Consider the following 20898-nt stretch of genomic DNA (forward strand, 5'->3'; position numbering starts at 1 on the left):
AACCCCTAGCCGTGGGCAGGAACACCTTTCACTAGACCAGGTTGCTCAGAGCTCCATCCAAACTGGCCTTGAACACTTCCCGGGATAGTGTTTTCTGGAATAACTTATCTGGACAACCTGTTCTCTCGCTTCTGTTTTCTCTTCTCCTAACTTCTCTCTGCCGAACCAAATAAAGCAGCTCATGATAGCTGACTCACTCACCAGCATTCTGATGTGATCAAAGGTGCTAAACTGGAAGCTTACTGTATATACAAATAACACTTTAATAGAAAACTCAATATGAAGATGTCCCATTTGTTCATGAATAATTTCTTGTAAAGTTACTAGGTTAAGTTAGAAGCTCAGTGGCATTGAGTCTTTGAAGTTTTACTGTAAACATACCATTTCACAAACAGTTTCCTTAGTTTTCTGTCTCTTTTCTAAATAGCAAATTAAAGCAACTGCCTCAAATGTAAAATGCTAACTGTTTAAAGCAGACAAGCTTCCTGGGTAGTACCAGATGGTACTGAAACTGCCAGTAACCTTATTTATTTTAGATAAACAAAGGATGGCATAAGTATTCTGCCTATGATTTTGAATTAGATTACCATTTAAGAAATCTCATTCAAATTCTCAACTTATGTTAAAAACTCTACTGAAATTGATGATAACACAACAGTCTATATCTAGATAGTTTTTTCTATATTTTCACCTTATTTTGTACAGAAAATGTCATGCTTCTTTCAAATATTTCTTTGTACCAAAGGTATCTCTTAAGAGCAATGAAAGTTTAACTTCAGTATTGAGGACAGCATTACAGTGGACTGGGACTTTCTCATTATAAAAAGAAACACTGTCAAGTGAAAATGACCCTTTCATATCATGTCTCTACAGTCTTTCCCTTTCTAAAATTTAATTAAGATTGCAATTAAGCAAGTGTTATTTCAATATTGGATAGAAAAGCCTACAGGTTTTCTGTTTCTAATAAGTACAAAACACTATTGCTGATCATATGAAAATGGCATTTTTCTTTCAAGGACTAGTTTTCCTAAAGCTTATAATTAGTTATTACTTATGCATTTTACTATTCAAGAGGGATTTCAGGCAGAGTAGATTTTCAGATGGATTTCCAAGATTTATTCCTGTAGAAGACTGTTAATAGGATAATACAGTATATGGATTTGAGAGTATGTACTGATATTTTTATCTTCTCCTTCATTCTCACTCTATTTTGTAGGTACTTCAGATTTCCTTCCCTCCTCAGCTCTGGAGTTTTGCTTTTCCTAATGCGAGACTCTTGACCATTTGAATTGTAGTTAAGATTGCTTAAAGTCAAGTGCTGTGACTACACTGAGAGAGAGATCCCTTTTTTAAACACGTTACTTCATAATTACATATTTCAAAGGGATTATGTCATTGACCAGCACTGGTCACTGTAATAGAATACAAAATGAAGTATTTACATGAACATATGATATAAATTCTATGGCACAGTGCATCTGGAGCCCTTTCTTAGTTTTTCTTACACTATTATTGCTTTTTAACTTGGGCCTTAAAATACCAGAGATGGGAAGAAAAACCATTCCACATATTTTCAAGTACCAATAGATCAATAAACACACCAAAATGCATTCATTGTCACATACTGAACTTTGCATTATATGCAGAGTATATAGGCAGAATTTATTGGATCTGCACCATACACCCTAATCTCTTTTCCTAGCGGAACAAAGTCCACTTCCTTTGTTATCAGTATGCAACACTTCAAAAGTATTCTGAAAAGAACATGAATATCTGCTAAAGGGTAATTTAATTTAGATGTATGATTTGATCCCTAATTTTCTAAATTGGATATTTTGTTCTTCCCACATCCAAGGCTATTATTTAATATGTATGAAAAAGCTGTTTTTTAAAAGGACTTTTCAAATACGTAAAGAATATAGTTAATTGTGGAAGTAACCCAGGAATAGGAATTATTTAAAAAAAAACCTCAAGTACAGAGCCAATTTTTTCAATTCATTTTTATTCTGCTGATGTAGCTTTGCTGAAGATCATTTTTTTAAAAATCAAATTTCAGTGGATAACTAGACTTTGAGAATTAGTGTACAGGTCTTTTGATATTAGTTCTTTCACACTAAATAAATGAATGAATGAATGAATGAATGAATGAATGACTAAATAAATAAATAACCTCACAAGACCTGAAAGAAACAGAATCTAGTAACAATTCTATATTTATCACAATTGGGTTTGCACTTTTATTTTATCACAACTGGGTTTGCACTTTTATTTTTTACATATATGACAGTCAAATTATATTCTTTTTCTTCCTTTTGCATTACATTATCTACCTGGACATAGGGCCCTACTTTAAAAATTGGGTTTCTGGACATCCTTGTATCTTTTCTTGTGGGTCAGTTGTTGTATTGGTAATTAACTCATGTCCATGGGAAGTGGATAACACAACAGCTTGTAGACACAAGCTTCATCCTACCACTATGGGCCTGATTCTTTCTCAGTTAAAGGATGTATTTCAGGCAGGGATTTCCAGCAAGGCTGAGGATCCACAGTGGCTTCTGATCAGATATCGCTGGACTGGTTTTGTGTGTTTCTTTGTGTACCTGTATCTTTTTTCCTCTGCTTAGATTTTCTGTAGTGAAGGCTGAAAGAGCAAACTGTAGTTTCACTGTTAAACTTGATTCCTGGAGAATTGAGTAGTACTATACTTATCAAGTCTGCCTATTCCTAAAGTCTCAATGTCCTCACTGGAACTGGTGAGCTGCATAGTACACCATCTCAGTAACTAATCCAGGCTGAATTAACTTTACAAAGTACAAGATTAAAGTGATTCCAGCATATACCCTATGATATAAATTTTATTAGATCTAAAAAACCTTTATACTAAATTCTTTATCACATTGCATTGAATTCACATGTGATATTACAGTATTATTTTTGAGTTTACTCTGTATTATATATTAATATAGGCAGCCAGATATTTTCAGAGGATATACACTGTAGTACGTCTGAAAAACTTGTGTTGCCTACTTTATTTAACCTTCCTGTCTTCCAACTATAATACACTAATTTCAGCAACATATTCTTTTACAATCTGTAGTGTTCAGAAGGCTTCAAAGCGTGGCATAGCTAATCAACTGCATTCACCAGGTAAGGCTGATCTGGACCATGAAACCCCGTGGGGCATGCAGAGCCCTGAAAGCTACTACTGCACCAACTGGATCTCTTTGGGCAAGAGCTTGTGTCAAGTAAAAACTACATGATTGTTCCCAAAGACTTTACAGTTACAATATCCAATATCTGTCAATATGGTACATAAACATGAGCCTTAAATTATAAGACTCTTCAGTGAACAATCTTAATCAAAGATTAAGAAATTCCATTTACATAATTTATCATCATTCTTCCACTAAGGACAAACAGCAAATTGATAGCAAAATATAATAAATAGATTTTCATAGTTCAGCACTGGCACTGAGATTAAGATAGGATGTGGGACCTATTTTTTTTTAACTAAAACAATGGTTTTCCTGTATGAATCATTGAATTTAGAAACATTCAAATGCTGATCATCAGATCATCAGACAGCCTAAATATACATTTTCTTTATGATTGCTGAAGAGTAAAAAACCTGGATAAGTCAACTGTCATTTAAGTAGCCATTACTGCCTCATTTTCTGTCATGAGGTCTATTAGAGAATCTTCTGTCTGAACATGAAATGTCTGGGGGTTCTGGTTGACAGCCAACTGAACATGAGCCAGCAGTGTGCCCTGATGGCCAAGAAGGCCAACAGCATCCTGGCCTGGATCAGGAATAGTGTGGCCAGCAGGAGCAGGGAGGTCATTCTTCCCCTGTACTCGGCACTGGTGAGGCCACACCTTAGGTGCTGTGTCCAGTTCTGGGCCCCTCAGTTTAGGAAGGACGTTTAGATGCTTGAGCAAGTCCAGAGGAGGCGACGAGGCTGGTGAGGGGCTTGGAACACAAGCCCTGTGAGGAACGACTGAGGGAGCTGGGGTTATTTAGCCTGGAGAAAAGGAGGATCAGGCGTGACCATATCACTCTCTACAGCTTCCTGAAGGGTGGTTGTAGACAGCTGGGGGTTGGTCTCTTTCTCCAGGCAGCAACTGACAGAATGAGAGGACCCAGTCTCAAGCTGTGCCAAGGCAAATATAGATTGGATATTAGGAAAAAGGTTTCAACAGAAAGAATGACAAAGTACTGGAATTGTCTGCCCAAGGAGGTGGTGGAGTCACCATCCCTGGATGTGTTTAAAAAAAGACTGGATGTGGCACTCAGTGCCATGGTTTAGTTGAGGGGTTAGGGCTGGGTGGACTCAGTGATTCTTCCAATCTAGTGATTCAGTGTGTCTGTGTGTCATTGCTGGTGAGTATATAATTGTAAATACCCAGTTAAACTTGATTTCATGAGTAATGATCATTTGTAGCCACCTAAGTAAGAAATTGCTCAGAAATCCTGAAATTTTAAGTCACTGCTACACAACTGAGTTACATAATCTCCATTAAAGGTGCATGGTGTATATTGGCATCTCCTGGTAATCCTTGCCTGTAGATACAGAACAGCCACTCCTTCCTGTCACCTAGTAACTTTTTAATAGTCAAAATCAACTCAGAGTTTCTCTGCTAGAGTTTGGCTTGTGGAATACAGCACTTTTAAAATTTCCATTTAGGCTAGAATTGCTAAACATTGTAGTAGCCCGAACCAGGGACAACAACTTCTAGAAGTGCTTGAGCAGAAAAAAAATGTAGTAGCATATCCTGAACAAAAAAAATGGATATGGCTGAAAGTAAGATTACACCTGCAGGGAAATCAGGACAAGTCCTAGGAAAAATCTATTACCTAAACTTTATAGCAAGAGATGTGCTTCTGAAAAGTGGTCTGGATGAAGGAGGTTTGGAGGAATATGTGCTGGGACTGACCTCTTTAGCAAAAGAGCTGAGCAGATCTATCAGTCAGTAATTGGAGAATGTTACAGAAATTATTCAAGACACCTGCCAGTTGCTGAGTTCTCTCCATGATAAACACAAGGAATTGACTGGAAGTCCAGGCAAGTATGGAAGAACTTATCTGTAAGCAGACATGCTGAGTATATTAGATGCTAAGTTCTTCTGCCTGATGATTCTGGGGGACCCTAATTTTCATCTGTTAGTATTTCAGTACTTAGTAATTCATTAGACCAAATTAATTCATATTCCCTCAGCTGTATCACACTGGTTTTGAATCCATTTCATAAGATTCAATAATTCTCATTATGTGACCAAAAAAATTGTAAGAGTAAAATTAACTAAGCAGAATTGTTCAGAGTTTTATGTACACTATACTTTAGCGGGGTTATATTGACCAGACACCAGATACCAACCCACAAAGTTACTTCCCCTCTTCAACAGCACAAGGAAAGAAGACGGAAAAAAATCCTGAGTTGATATAGAGAAAATCACTTAAAATAGCCATCATGGGCAAAATAGACTTAATTTAGGGGAAAATTCATTTAATTTGTTGTCAATTTAAATAGATTTGGATAGTGAGAAGCAAAGGCAAAACATTGAAATATGGCCTTTCCTCCACCCCTTCTTTTTTCTATGCTCAACTTCACCCCTTCATTACCAATTCCTTTACCTCCTCTCCTTCCTGAAGAGTGCAGGGCAATGGCAAATGAGGGCAACTGTCTGTCCATAACAGTTCCCTCTACACTCCTTCCTGCTTGCTCTTTTCCATGCTCCACTGTGGGTCCTTCCTCTACAGTTCCTGTCAGGAAAAACTGGACTCTAAACAGACTGCAGTTCCTTCAGGGAATATCTACTCTTCTTGGTATTGGGTATTCCTCAGGCTGCAGGATCTGCTCCAGTCTTGTCTCCCATGGACTGAAAGGGAATATCTGCCCCACATCTGCAGTACCTTCTCTTCCTTCTTCTCTGACCTTGTTGTTTGCAGGGCTGGTTCTCACACTTTTTTCCTCATTCCTCAATTTTCTCTGGTGTTCTTGTCCTTTCTTAGATATCTTTTCACAGGGGCTTTGCTCCATGCTCAGCTCAGTCCTGCAGTAGGTGGACATCAACATATTAGCAAACATTTATCAAAGAAGAGAAAACTAACATTTCTATTTAAGGTCCAGCAACATTAAACCTCAAAAGAAGAGCATCTAACAGCCTAGGGGGGGGATGCTCCCTCTCTACTCCACACCCTTGTGAGACCTCACCTGAAGTATTGCATAAAGGTCGGGAGTCTCCAGCACAAGGATATGGACCTATTAGAGCAGGTCCAGAGGAAGGTCATGAAGATGATCAGAGCATCTGTCCTTTTAAGAGAGGTTGAGAGAGTTGGGGTTTTCAGGCTGGAAAAGGCTCTGGGGGTACCTTGTTGCATCATCATTTTAATTCTTAAAAGGGGCTTCTAAAAAAGAGGAAGAGTGATTTTTTTTTTTTTTTTTTACATGGACATTATCACATATAGTGCTAGATCAGGAGGGAACAGTTTTAGACTAAAAGAGGAGAGATTTAGATTAGACATTAGGAAGTAATTTTTTACTTAGAGAGTAATGACACAGGAAGGGGGAGAAAAAGGCAGAGATCCTGTGAATGCCACATTCCTGAAAGTGTTCAAGGCCAAGCTGGATGAGGCTTTGAGCAGCCTGGTCTACTAGAAGGTGTCTCTGCCCATGATAGGAAGGAAGGTTGGGAAGAACTTTAAAGATCATCTCATTCCAATCCAAACCATTCTGTCATTCTATGATGATTCTATGATGCAAACCGAGAGAAAGAAAGAGATTAAAGACAGAAATGTTTAGCTATGCTTGTGTTTCTGAGTCGTGAGCTACAGATTTATATGTATAATAATAACAAAACATTTGGGTTTAAAAAGCCTCTTTCTAGGCTGCGAGCAAGATAACTGTCCTGTTGGCCTCATGGTTTATGTGATTTTTTAAAATTCTCTTTTTTGTCAGGTTTCCAAGAATCATTCTTCCAAAAAGCTGCCATTATTCACCTGAAAAATTCCCTTAAAACACTCAGCAAAGAGGTTTGGTGACAGTTGCATATAAACTACCCCTGTACTCTAAAGCTATTATCAAACATCAGAAAAAGCACAGAGAGCAAAGTGTTAGAAAAGAGATGGGGGAGTGGAAAAAGACAAAAAAAGACATATTTCATAGTTAACCTTGTAACTGAATGCAAAAAGTGTCTTTCCATGTAGCACAATTGGATAGAATACGGTTACAAGGCCATATCTTTTCTTACCCATATTAGAAAAATCACATTTACAGCATAGGAAAATGCCTTTGTTTTGAATCAGCCTGTTATCTTAAAATTTGATTTTAGGGAAGTTTAAAGGGCTGTAAAATTTGTTTGAGAATTTTTTTGTTTTGTTTAGAAAATGCAAAATTCAGATGGGAAATGTAAATTTTGGCAGTTTTGCCTAAGTTTGAACTTTGCCTTTCAGTGAAACTGGGAAGTGGTCTTTTACAACCTCTTCTGCAAATACAGCTCTGTTATTTCCAATACTTTTGTTTTATTTCTCAGTCCTGTTAAACTGTCTGGAATTTCTTAACTACTGTAAAAGTGCCTGTGGAAAAACAGTAACTTTTTAAAAACAACTACCAGTGTAAACAATATTATAAAAGTGTATTTGCTTCCTTTTTTTCTTTATTTTTTTTTCAAATATAGTCAAAGTCTAATAAGTCACTTGGAAACTAAGGAAGTATTAGAAAGGAGTAAGCGTTAGACCAAGTTTAATAAGAAAAAAACTATTCTGAAGTGTACTTTTTGTAGGTTTTAATTAATCAGATGTAAATAGAGATCAGAGGCCTATCACATAATATAACTCATTGATATGTGATGGCATTCTTAATAAAATTATTTTCCAAGCTGAAAACCTTGAGGTATTATTTACCTCATATGACATTGTCAAAAATAGGGAAAATCAAAGGCTTCCTGTAAGACTTGTATCAGCCCTTTCTGTTCTCCTTTCCTTGTGTGTATCTGTACATTTTAAGTGGAGTGCACATCATAGTGTGTGGTACCGTTGTCTCATTTCTGTTGACTTTCAGAAGATTTAACCTGCAAAACAAATTTATCCAGGATCTCATGCAGCAAACAAAAAAAAAAAAAAGCAAAACATTTTCCAAGGTTTGCAGTATATCTAACTAATGAAGATACCTCTCCAGTTATAGGGGCTGATAACATAAGATGCAGAAAGAACTGTAAGTAATACAATATAAATACTTGGAGAGAATATCTGGAATAGTTTCTAAGAAAAGCTTTAAGATAAGAAAAACAAAGTATCATAAAATATGTAAGTTAAAATCTTACATGGTGCATGAATGGTGAACAGTGATTGCTGCTTTTCATGCATTCTTCTTCACAAAGTAGTTTTAATTATATGCAAGGGCAACCATTTCCATAACTGAATATTGCAAACTGCTGACCTTCAGTATTATATTTAGGCTGGTGGTTTTGAGTTATCATCTATTCTTCATAGCAAAAAATCAGAGCCGCTAAGGTCTGACTTTAAAATTTGGTCCATGTATAACAGCTAGAAACCTATGCATTAGAATCTTGCAGGATTCAATTTCAGGAAATATAATGTTCAGCTTTAAAGATCTTCCCAAATTAATTTGACTATATTTTATAAATACCATGCTTTGGATTGATTGTCATTAAGAATTTAGCTAGTGTCTGACCATTAGAAAAGTATTCATTAGAGTTGCCAGAGTAAAACTTTGACAAATACACACACAGATGTTCTTAGACAAGTACAAAAATGTACTATTCTGTATTCAATTTAAAAATTGACTCCGCCTGAACAGCAATATATGCAAAAACATTAAATGGGAGCCAGGAAATAGTGTGTGCTTCATGTATGAATGGTACTATGGGATTATGTGGAATTGAAAAAGAATGCAAATAATAGTTTTCACATTTTTTTCTAGCTTTCATAGCAAAATTTAATTTTTTTTTTTGCCTCAGAATACAATGGAATTATAGATTATCTGCAGAAAGTGAAGGAGCATTTGGTAAATACAATCTCACACCTTCAAGAGTCAGAAAATAAATTTTATGCTGCAAGCTGCAGACAAGATGGTGATTCTCAGAACCAGACTGGTGAAAATACTTCTAGAGAAACAGATGTGCACTTTTCAGAAGGAGAAAAAAGACTCTTTGCAAGCATCTTTCAGTTCCAGTCAGCAATTCCAAAGAACTCCTTCCCTGAACGAGGCAGAAAATCAAAATGTTAATCAAAACCACACAAGTGAAATTAAAACTGTTGGAAAAGTTGCATCCTTAGCTGAAAACAAATCTGCTCAAGAACAGGACACCAGCAGAGAATCTCCAATGAAAATGGAAGATGGTGAACAACAACTACTGATCATCCCTTTTACAGAGGAAAAAAGAGTGCAATGGAAAGGACAAACTTCATGGAGGTAGCTCTGTTACTGAAAAACCTCCAGAACTGGCTTTTCAGGATGGTCTTACAAGCAGTGAGGAAGACATTCTGTCTGGGACATTGAAAGACATTGATGACAGAGGCATCATGAATCATTTTGAACAGGAGAAAAGGGAAGTAGTCAGGGACAATTTAAAGGGGCTAAAAAGTGAAGACCACAGACTGACAGAGAAAATGGAAGACAGTAAAATGGAAAAAAATAATGAGATTTTTAGAAATTACCTAACTACCTTCACATTTTCAGCACAAGCCTATGATCTTACTGATGTTAATCCTTCTGTGAGTGATTCAGAACAAGTGCAAAAATCTAGATACTGGATAAACAAAGAGTAAGCACATATTCTTCTTTTCTCTAAGAAGAGATGCACATAATTATTGCTTATTAACTTATAAATGTGTGGGCGTAGAAACTCAATATACGTGTACTGAACAGCTGCTGGTTGTGCACATAAGAGCAGTTTACAATTGGAACATGCGTAATGAAGGTCTTTCCCTTCAGTCTAAAGTAAACTCTAAGTTTCTATTTGTATAATTTTTTTTTATGCCAGAGAGGGACTGAGTCACAGCCAGTAAAGTCAATAATCCTCAAATTGTTGGAAATCAGTAGGAAAGAACTACAATACACCAGTTTTAAAGTAATTTGTAAGCTCTTCTGAAACAGGCAAAACAAAAATTGTCATGATTTTCTCATTTATTTATAAAAATATTTTTCTGAATTTTCTTCTTATGCTTTGTTATAGCACATCATTACATTGAAGTATCTAATTAAAAATACAAGACTCTATCCCACTCAAAAGACTTTTTTTTTTTTTAATAGATTTCTAGTCAAAGGGAGTGGTAAAACTAAACAGGAAATAGCTTGTTTTATTAAAGCCCCTGCAACTGTTCTGGAGAATCTAAAGTGTAATATACTCAACGACATTAGTTCCTTGGTGGTGGATGATTCTGAGGAGCTGGTCAGCAATGTCATCAGTATTGAATGTTATGATTATGAAAAACTACTTTTCCCTATCAACATTGCAATCCCATTTACGTCATGCTTCAGAGGAAAAATATCGGGAGATTATGGTGAAGGTGACTGATACGAACTTTCAGTCAAACTACTTAACTCCTATTTCTTTGCAAGGATACCAAGGAAACTATAAGGTGAGTAACTCTCATCAAAGCATTGTAAAAGCACAGTTTGAGGTTCCCAGTTAAGTCTCTCCGGAGTTTTTCAAATAAAATTCTCATTATTAAATCATATTGCCCACTATGTGTGGTTAAATAGAACTTTTCTTTCTACTTTCTCAAGCACTAATTCCATTTGAGAACTAGTTTTTAATAACATTCTTTTTTCCCCTTACAATGTTAAGCAAATGCTTGATCCCACAATACTAATGGTTGAGTAATGTTTCATGATTATTGTAAATAAGTGTAATGTATTGCATTATTTGATAAAAGTAAAACTTAAGGGGAATTACTGTGCTATTAGATCACAACAAAGTAACACAGTTCCATGAGTATAAGTACAAGTGCTATATCAAATGAACACAGGATGGTTCTCTTTTTTTAAATGCAAAAGTATTGTATTGGACCAGATTCATCACCCAGTTTATAAGTTTATTTGATTTCGCCCCAGTCATACACTGGAATATGAATGACATCACATGATGACTACAGATCACCAGGTATTTGGGCATGCAGGTGGCAATAATATTCAATTTATTTTCTTTTAATACTTTGCTTTATAGAGAATGTTACCTTCTCAAACTGTGAAACACAGCTTCCTTTCCCTCAATGCTCTAACCCCCACATTCTCTTCCTTCAGGAAAGCTTTGCAGAAGTGAAAATTTATCATCTGGGTGTTTTTCTGTGTTGTCATGCTTAAAGAAGGAAACATTTACGGTCCCAAAGGTGGGACTCTTACAAAAGCTGAACGTGGATTCTAGAGTCTCTTTCTGTTACTATCCAGAGGCATTCAGTTCTCCAGCACCTATGCAGTTAAAGGTAAGCTTGAAATATGTGATACTTATCCCATAAGCCTGCTATCTGCTCAGTTCTGGAGTATGCCAATGGTGTTAAATTGCAATCTCTTCCAATATCAGACGTCTACAAAAAGTGGCAGCTTCACATCCTGTAGACATGGATTTCCTGTCAGCTTTGTTAAAAGCACATGTCAGGGATATCTTTAGCTAAAAGGAAGATTTACCTACCTGTGTTTGACATAGTTCAGAAAATATAATTGTTTTCAATAAAGATGTGTCAAGTCAAAACTTTAATTACTTGGCCAGTGGTCAAGCTAATGGAAACATTTTCCTCACCTGACTTCATCCTTGGTGCCAGCAAGTGCAACAAAAGTTTTTTCCCATGTATTGGTCTTAGGCTGAGTATAGTCTCCATTTGTGCTTCAGTTGTTTCTCTCTTTGCCCATTAAGATGTTAATTTGGACGTATCGAGAAACTAAAATAATGAAAAAATACAGTTTAGAAAAATCTCAGAAACTTTTCAAAATCTGAGGAAACTCACGAGTCTCAAAATGAACTCAAATCAGGAATAAAAATATATAAATATTTCAGGTAATAAAAGTTCTAGGTTTTGATGACTTTCAAGCATTTTTCTGTGCTTTGTATAAAGTGGTGGGTAAGGTTGTTCTTGGGTTAAAGTGAGGAGTTTGACTCTTCTGTGATAACTCCAAAAGATAAACCAATTTGTAAAAAAATCCAGGCATGTAATGGAAGAAGTATTTTTTTGCAAGTTGATTGTACTTCTTTATATATTTAGATTCAGCCAATTGAGCCATCATTGGTTTCAGCATTGAAAGCAAGACATGATATGTATCATGCAGTGATATCTACTAGTGCACTGGTTCATGTCTGTCATCCTTCTGCCCAACCTTTAAACAGCTCACTCACTCTTACTCTACCCTGTCCTCCAAGCCCAGACAAAAAAAAGGCAAGGAGATGAGACAGAACATGCAAGAGCCATCAGTGCTACAATAAAGAGGGTTGCTGCAGCATACCATCCTTGGTAAGAGTCTCACTTCCAAATCACCATTTTTTAAAACATCCAAAACAATTAATTTTTACAGTTGCTGGTTTAGAATTTCTTGTATTAAAAATGTGTTTGTTCTTTAAAATAGACTGCAATACCTATGAACATTGTTAGAAACACTAAAGCAAACCCTCAAAATTTTCATAATATATTTTCACCAGAAAAATTAATATAGTATTTGAGGTATATTCTTTAAATATGCTGACCACTACATTTCTAGCAGGAGTTAGAGTGAAGATTGTGTGAGGTTTTTTCAGGAAGAAATATTCAGGCATTTTCAACAAAGTCAAACATTGAACACAAAGAATAGACATAACTTAAAGCTGCTGTGTTCATAACACACCAAGTTGATTTGAGTTTGACCTTTGAACCTTCTCATCTCTACTTCTACACATTTCAATGGCTGCCTGAATCAAAATGCGTGGCACAGTGGTTTATAGTAGACTAGTTTTATGCATTAGGTAAAGGTCCAGATTTTTCCAAAGTATGCAGTACAATATTTCTACAACTTAGACCTTTTGGCATGTCTTAAAAAAGCATTAAAACATAGGGACTCCTAAAAAAAGATAATCTATAATTTTCAGCAGTTTCTGGAGAATTGAAAAAAAAAGATCTTAATAATTATATCATTCATATACTCTGGAGTATATTTCCAGATACGGATTTTAAGCAAGGTGGGAAAATCAGAAAAAGTCATCAAGGAAAGTAGAGGGAAAAACAGCTACAAACACAAGCTTACTACTTCTGCAGAACTATTTTTATGTTATTTTTTCTATAATTACTTGTCTTTCCAGGGCTGTGAGCACTTCTGTCAGAAAAAGTAGGGAGAATCTCAGTGATACTTTGAAATTATTAGGTCATGGAAACAAAGAAGAGGGGTGGAAGGTCCTTGATGACGTTATTATCCAGAATGTACAGAATGGGCTTGTATCTTTTGAACTAAATGAGCATTTAGAAAGGTAATGTATGAATAATTCAACAAAATTTTATTTACTGAAATATTTAGTTTTGTGTTTACAAATAAGTGGAAATTAGTAGTGCTAAGAAATTATCCATTTTAATTATTAACTTGCTCTTAAATTTTTGTTCATAATTCCAGAAAAAAAAACCAAAAAACAAAAAACAAACACTTTTTCATTTATAGAATATACACAATGTAGTACATAGAAATTTCAAACAGGAAGTGCTGGTATCAGTCTAACTGGCAAATGTGATCGAGCTCTCTAACTAAAAAACTAATATTTTTTTTGCATTCTTATTACAAAATATTATCTTCCTTTCATGTAAAATTCATACGCATTCGAAATCATACCTATATAGTCAACATACTCTACACTACAAATGCAAATAAATTTCCACCTTTTCATGCATTGGAAACAAGGATGCAAGATAGCAAAAATTCCCTTGGAGACTGAACCCCATATTATATTTTTAAGAATAAATTATGAGCAGTTGATAATGTTATGAAAATAAAGCTTTTAAAAATAATTTTATTTTCTTTCTTCTTCTTCCTTCTTTCTTTCTTCTTCTTCCTTCTTTCTTCTTCCTTCTTCTTCTTCTTCTTCTTCTTCTTCTTCTTCTTCTTCTTCTTCTTCTTCTTCTTCTTCTTTCTTCTTCTTTCTTCTTCTTTCTTCTTCCTCTTCTTTCCCCCTGAATACAGCTTTGTGGTCATTCGCCTTTCATTCCTTTTGGAAGACAGCTGTCTTCTCTTCACTCAAGCTCTGGAAGAAAGGCACAATGGCTAATGTGATACTATATCAGAAAAGAGAAAACCCATATAAAATAGTAGTTTTGATGTCTGCATCCAAAGACTTGGCCAATTAACTTCAAAATCTCCATGAGGAGGGTTATTTTGGTCCCCCTGAACCTAAACAGCAGTTCCCATTCAGACAAGGAGACCAGATTAATTTTAGATTTAGAGGAAATATTTCTGCTTCAGGTAAGGCAAATAATTCATGCATCTGTATGAACATTATCAATTAGCTCAGGTATTAAAAAATGCTGTATGGGAGCACTGGTTGATTGAAGTTAGTCACAGTACATTTAGTTATTTCAGTGGTTTGTTTCTTCTCAAAGAAATGTGGAGCTTAATGGGAAACTGCTCCAACTCTAAAGGAAATGCATTACCTGAATGAGCTCCTGAGCAATGTGTTCTGGGTGACCCTGCTTTGGGTAGCAGAGTAGGACAAGATGATCTTTATAGATCTCTTAAACCCCTGTGAATTTTGTGAAATCTTGTCCCTCTAAAACATATGGTATTTTAAGAATTATTTTAAAAGGACAGATTTCTGTCTGCTGTTTTGTCTGTGTACATTCACTTAGAGTGAGCAAGAAACGACGGCAAAATATTGCCTGTTGTCAGTTGTACTGTGAATTGAGATGGTGTGAGAGAGTTATGCCATCTCTGTAAGTAGCCTAGAAAATTCCATGTAGTGGCTGCCACCATTCAGAGACTTGTTTAAAGGGAAAATAGATAAGAAACCTCTGAAAGGTTTTCACCCAAAATTGCAAATAGTCTCTTCTGTTTGTTTGAGATTGAACATATAAATATATATTTGACCCTCTGAACATTTTGTACATAAACTCTTCCATTGAAAACTGCATGTACGTTAAAGAAAAGAAATATTCTTCGAAAAGAGAAATCTCTACCCCCTGAGAAATGTCTGCTCATATACACAAAGGAGAGTGCATATAGATGTATCAAATAAATGGATTTAGGAAACCTAAAAATACATATACCCCTCTGCTGCCATTCATTTTGTTACAGATAAACATCCATTCTGAACACCAGAAAACATATACTTCTAATTCCATTCATGACATCCTTTTATTTTTATTCTTCTCTATGTTATGTACATACGTCCTTTTCTATTCCTTCATTGTAGCACTGGCTTCACAACTTATTCTTTAAGCCAACTATTAAAGGGCTGAGAAGGCTAGCCACAAAGATATGCCTACTATTGAAGCAGGCTGAACTCAGATATTCAAAAAAGTAATAATAATGATAAGGAACAACCAAATATTTTGTGATTACCTTTCCTTGACTCATGCTAATGAATTATTTTGGATGTCATGCATCTGAATGCAGGGTAAAAAATTATTTTTAAAATGAATTATATGGACTGCAGAGAATGGAGAAGACTTCAGGAAAGTCTAAAGACTGATTTTTCATTCACAAAGACAACCAAGGCAGGAACTCCAAATTAAAGAAGTGGATGAATTTGGTAACCACAGTTCACCTCATTACAAAGGAACAGCAGAGTTTTATAAAATTACCAGAGAGATGGTACCAAAAAAATGGGAAGAAACCTTACCATATGATGAATATCAACACCAGTCTCCACTGTGCAAATTAGCATTAACATTGCCAAAGGTGCGTTTCTCACTTGATAATATTAGAGACATTTCCCTTTCTGCCTTACCCTATATTTATTAGAAAAAGGATCTTGGTATGATTTTTGATTTACAGATACACACAGGAGTCACTGATGAACTTCTGGTATATTCTAAATGTACAAACATTCTCAGAATTTCTCTTAGCTGTAGGGAGGGACCCGTATCTAAGTATAAGCATGGAAAAATGTCTAGCAAAAAAATTTCACCCATTTACTCGCCCCAGCTGTTACGGCACTGTGAAATTATTACTGAAGTTTCAGTTATATCATTCTTGTTTCATTGTCTTGGGAACACAGAATTGCAAATTGTAGGATCATTAAATGGTTTTTGTACCCTGTCTTCCACCTATCACCTGATTATTCTATTATTCCTGATTAGCCTCTGCAGTACAGTCTTATGGGCAATTATCTCCATCCCTGGTGAAAGCTAATGCTATGTAAATTAATCTTTCATATTCCTGCAATGAAATCTCATGTAAACTTTTCAAAGAGCCTGTGTACCAGCACATTACACTGCACAAAATGTTGCCACTAAACTACTACTATCAAAGTTGCCTACATTTTAATATCAAAATATCTACAGAAACACTTGGTCTGAATCTCTGGTGACAAAGAGTAGCATGTCTCTCTTTTTGAATTTAAGTGTCTTCGCACTTTTCTCAAAAAAAATTTTTTTTTTTCTAGATGATAGTAAAAAGAATCTGGAATGTCTGATTTTGGTTGTGACAAAGACAGATTGAATCTTTTTAAGGCAGCCCTTCTGACTACTACATTTTCAGTCATTTCTATAAAATCCCCACCTAAATTTCTTTTATAGAGAAGGCAGTAACTATAAAATCATAAGCCATTTCTAAATGTATATGCCTTCATTATCCAGTTACAAATATATTGTTTACAGTGGGCAAAAGAGTGTTTGTTTACTTTGTATGAAAACATTCACATCAGTTTTTACTTTAAACATATATTTTTACAGAAGTAGTCTGATTTTCACTAATGATTTCTATTTATGGTGCTTTCATTTCCTCAGCAACAGAAAACACTTGTTCCTGCAACCTATCATGCTCAATACAAATTAGATACAGTACATTACATTCTGATGTCAAGTATCTGTGTGCATATCTACTGATTTCTAAGATTTTGTATTTATATGGCACAATGGGCTAAGGAGGTAAAAGATTAATTTCTCCTTTTCTGTCTGTCCTGTTCGATATGCTATGAGAGTCTGGTCATGTCTGAGAGGTCCATTTGACAGAGCACATCAATGTTACTGGCCGGAAATGCTTTGCCAAAATGGATTGCTGTAATACGTACAGACATTATGAAATTACTATTCTGCTGAAGTTTTGTGTCTAATGACTAACAGCAGAATAGCATGTTATCCCCTGCTTCAGAAAGGCAGTTGCTTGGCCAATTGAAGGCCCTTCCAGACTAGAAAACTGCTTTGGCTTCTAAGAGTACTTTACTTAAGCTGTCAACCAGAACAGCAGGACCACATGCCAGTGCAGCTGAAGTGAGGGTGTATTTAGCACTTCACCACAGACACTTAATCTTTCAAGGCAATTTACTGTTTTAGATCTAATGCATTGTATATTATTACACTATTTCTAGACAATACTCATTTTCAATTCTTGTAATTTTTACTACTATTTTAACATTAAGTAGCATAAAGTGGTTCAGATTAAAGTTAATGCTTGGGTAATTGAGTTCATCTACAATAACTTTGAAAATCTAATGCAGACCTTTGAGGTGGTAAATTCTCAATAGTGAATGAAAATAAGTTTAAATACAAATGCATAATTAAACAAAGTCAGTGAGAGTTGAGTCTTGGAAGAAAAGCAATGCCTCCTTCTGGAAGAGCTTTATATTCCCTTTATTCTGACAGCTTTTTAGCCATGTCATTCTATCTTCATACTGAGGCACATCCAATGACAAGAATTGCTGTAGAAGCATGCAAAACGAGGCAGATTCAAATCATAGAATCATGGAATAATTTTGGTTGGAAGGTCCTTTAAAGGTCACCTAGTCCAACCCCCAAGATCTCAAGAGCAGTACAGCACAGGATGGTTTTGCACTGCCTTGCACCACATAATGTGTGCATCCTGTGCACACTGAAATCATCTCACAGGATGACTGTACAGGCCTGATGAAAAGTTGTTTAATTCACAATAGGTAATGGTTATGAATATATTGACCTTGTGCCTGTGCAGCTCAGTACATTTGAGGCACTCCAAATATTGAACAATATTTACAGTCTATATTATAGAAGTGATTAAGATAATCTCCATAAGGCTCAGTAAATCAGAAAGAAAAGAATAACTTTGCCAATCAGATTTTTATGCTCTTGATTTCCAAATGAAAAGCAGAAGATCAGTGTGTAAACCTCAGGCAAATCTCCTTAGGAGAGCTGTGAATGAACCAGGTTATTACCAGCCAGGTAATATTACTGAATGTGTGTTACAAAAGTAACATGGGCACCGAAAGAGGATAATTTCACTTTCAAAAAAAACCAAAAACCATCTGAATTTCACTTCATACAAACTAATCTCTTTTTGTGCTCAATGCTTATGTAAGTAATTTCTTGTTCTATATACAGTAGGAAACAACACCAAAACCCAGAAGACTTTCATCTTTCTCAGCCATAGAAAGTATTATTTTTCTCTCCAGTGTTTACAGGAAGAAAGAGGACAAACTCTCTACTTTCTAACGGAACTTATCTTTTGAATATTGATGATTTTTCATGATGTTTATTAAAAGTTGAACTATGTAAAATGAATAACTATAGCTACATATACATTGTGGTTACCTGGCCTAACAATAGCTACTGCATGCCTAAAAGTCATTCTTTTCCTTGAAAGGAAGGCAACGTTAATGCATTATTCAAAATTAGAATCTGTAGCATCTATGAAAGTTCTATACAGATTTTCTATACACCCAGTGTCTATACATAAACATGGCATAATGCTATTAATCAAAAATTTTAAAATTTTATGATGGATGAACATTTTATAAGAGATAATAAAAGTCCATTTGATAGATGAAAATTTTATTAATTTCTTTATTTTAATAGCTATATACTGTTTTATACTGGCTGATAGTGTTAATTGTTTTTTAATAAGGATGAAAACATTTTGTGTAAGTAAAACAAATTTTAAATGCTAAGAGTTAAATCCCCAAGATTTTACTAAAATCCACTCCCAAATCATATGCCCCACCTCTTACTCCTCAACACATTTTCTTTAATAGCATGAAAAATTGATCCACCATCCACGAAGTACAAAAATAATTTTTTCTGATTCATCAGGTAAGAAAACAAAACCATTAAATTAATATCAATATTAAAAAGATACTTGCTATTTCATTTTAGTTCCAAGATTTGTTTCAGCTGTTACTGACACTTGAAAATGCCATATTCAGGAAGGAAATAGTTAATGTAGTGTCGGGGGACCCGTGGATGGCAGGGGCAAGGAACTCTGCTGACCTGAGATATTCTAGAATACATGGTTTTATTGCAAGGGTCGTGGGTAAAAAGGGCCTTGCCTTCAGCCACCAGCCTCGGCTGAAGGGAAGTCCCAAAGAGAGAGGGAGAAAGAACAAGAAGGTAAGAGTTAAGAGAGAAGGGAGCAAGGTGGCAGGGGTCAGAGAGCAGGGGGAAAAGAGCAGAGGTGAGAATGAAGAGGTAAGAGCGAGAGCAAGAGTAAGGGGCAGAGAGGCGAAGAGATAAGAGTAGGGGGAAGAGGGAAGGCAAAGAGCTAGGAGACGAGGTAAGAGAGCGAGGTCCTTGTTGCAACACATTATATTTCCTTTTGTGATGAATATTCTAATTTACAGTGACCAACCAATACAAGACACAAAATCCTATAGAATCTACATATAGCCTATAAGAACCACTACATTACCATACTGTGTTGTATTTTAAACTATAAAAACTACTCTTTAGACTTCTGTTTTGACCTTTGCGCCTTAGCCAGCAGAAAGGTATTGTTCAATCAAAAGGGATTTTCCTTCAGCTGGCTAGGCTATTGTTTTCAGATTATAAGTAACTAAGACTCAGTATCCTACAACTCAAAGTAAGCTTCCAATTCTATTTCGATTATAGGTTTCATATTTTCAGAAACTTTTCCGAAGCAATCATATTTATAAGGTTTCCCTGATTCATCTTCCCCAACAATGTAGTAAGAGATAGTCAAAGGAAAAAAGATCTGTTTGCCAGGAAATGCAAAAGCTCTTGCAAGATACTGTTGTGGTGGATGCTTGAACAGCATATAATTTTGTGTATAAGGAAATTCAGTTTGTACTGGAAAGCTACAGTATAACTGATGGATCAGTTACAGCAAATATTGAAACCCTTGTATTTTTTTGCTAACTTTCCTCATTCAGTTCCAAAAATTATAGATCATTGCTGAATCTGCTCTTGACTAAATTCACTTCATACACAGAGCAGTTACCAAAAATGGCATTGGAAATGAGATGGGATGATGTTTCCACCAAAGAAAAAAACACACCCTATTTAGCTGGGGAGTTTACCCACTGAGCCTCCAGCTTCGAAAAGCTTTTCAGAAAAAAAGGAAGATTTGTTCTTACTTCACTAATTTTTTTCCCTTCAGAGGCCCTATGGGACAACTTGCTGTTTTGGCTTGCAGAAGAGCTTGCAGAAGATAATACATCATTGTTTGCTTTACGTTTGCCTGTTCAACGGAGCGTACTTCAGCTAGTCAGGCTGAAGTGCCCTGATAATTTAACAGACCAGATCTATGAGCTGCTTTGCTGCTGGAAAAAGACTCTTCCAAAGTCGGCTGATAAACAGCAGCTCCTGTCTCACTATTTGCAGAAGAGTGGCAGAAGTGATCTTTCAGACGAACTTCGTTAAAGTGGCAAAATAAGGTGTGCACTTGACAGAATCACTGGCAACTTACAGCCCAATTGCTCTTCTTTCTTGTTGAACTGTATGAATATTTCCATTATGCTTCTGGATGAACAAGTGACAGGGATATCAGTCAGAATGAGACTATTAATTTG

The 20898-nt window shown here is 35.6% G+C and overlaps 1 protein-coding gene and 1 long non-coding RNA gene across 2 annotated transcripts in view; one reads left to right on the forward strand and one right to left on the reverse strand.

The window, feature by feature from the left end:
• The first annotated feature begins 4792 nt into the window (after positions 1 to 4792).
• On the forward strand, positions 4793 to 20775 carry DTHD1 (death domain containing 1). The gene is given in 17 exon segments (XM_066184945.1): positions 4793 to 5063; positions 8977 to 9157; positions 9159 to 9393; positions 9395 to 9783; positions 10272 to 10503; positions 10505 to 10600; positions 11265 to 11298; positions 11301 to 11443; positions 12218 to 12379; positions 12381 to 12463; positions 13282 to 13446; positions 14148 to 14216; positions 14218 to 14426; positions 15616 to 15860; positions 19126 to 19183; positions 20487 to 20744; positions 20747 to 20775. Coding segments are annotated over 17 exon segments (2859 nt in total).
• The window catches only part of LOC136290570 (uncharacterized), a 43232-nt gene continuing 36457 nt past the window's right edge, over positions 14124 to 20898 (reverse strand). The window contains exon 3 of the long non-coding RNA XR_010721219.1: positions 14124 to 14208. This is a non-coding gene — a long non-coding RNA (uncharacterized lncRNA). The remainder of the gene's footprint in view (positions 14209 to 20898) is intronic.

This window comes from Chamaea fasciata, unplaced genomic scaffold (assembly GCF_029207755.1).
Source record: "Chamaea fasciata isolate MVZ Bird 193981 ecotype frontalis unplaced genomic scaffold, bChaFas1.0.hap1 SCAF_6, whole genome shotgun sequence".
In the NCBI taxonomy this organism is placed as follows: Eukaryota; Metazoa; Chordata; class Aves; order Passeriformes; family Sylviidae; genus Chamaea; species Chamaea fasciata.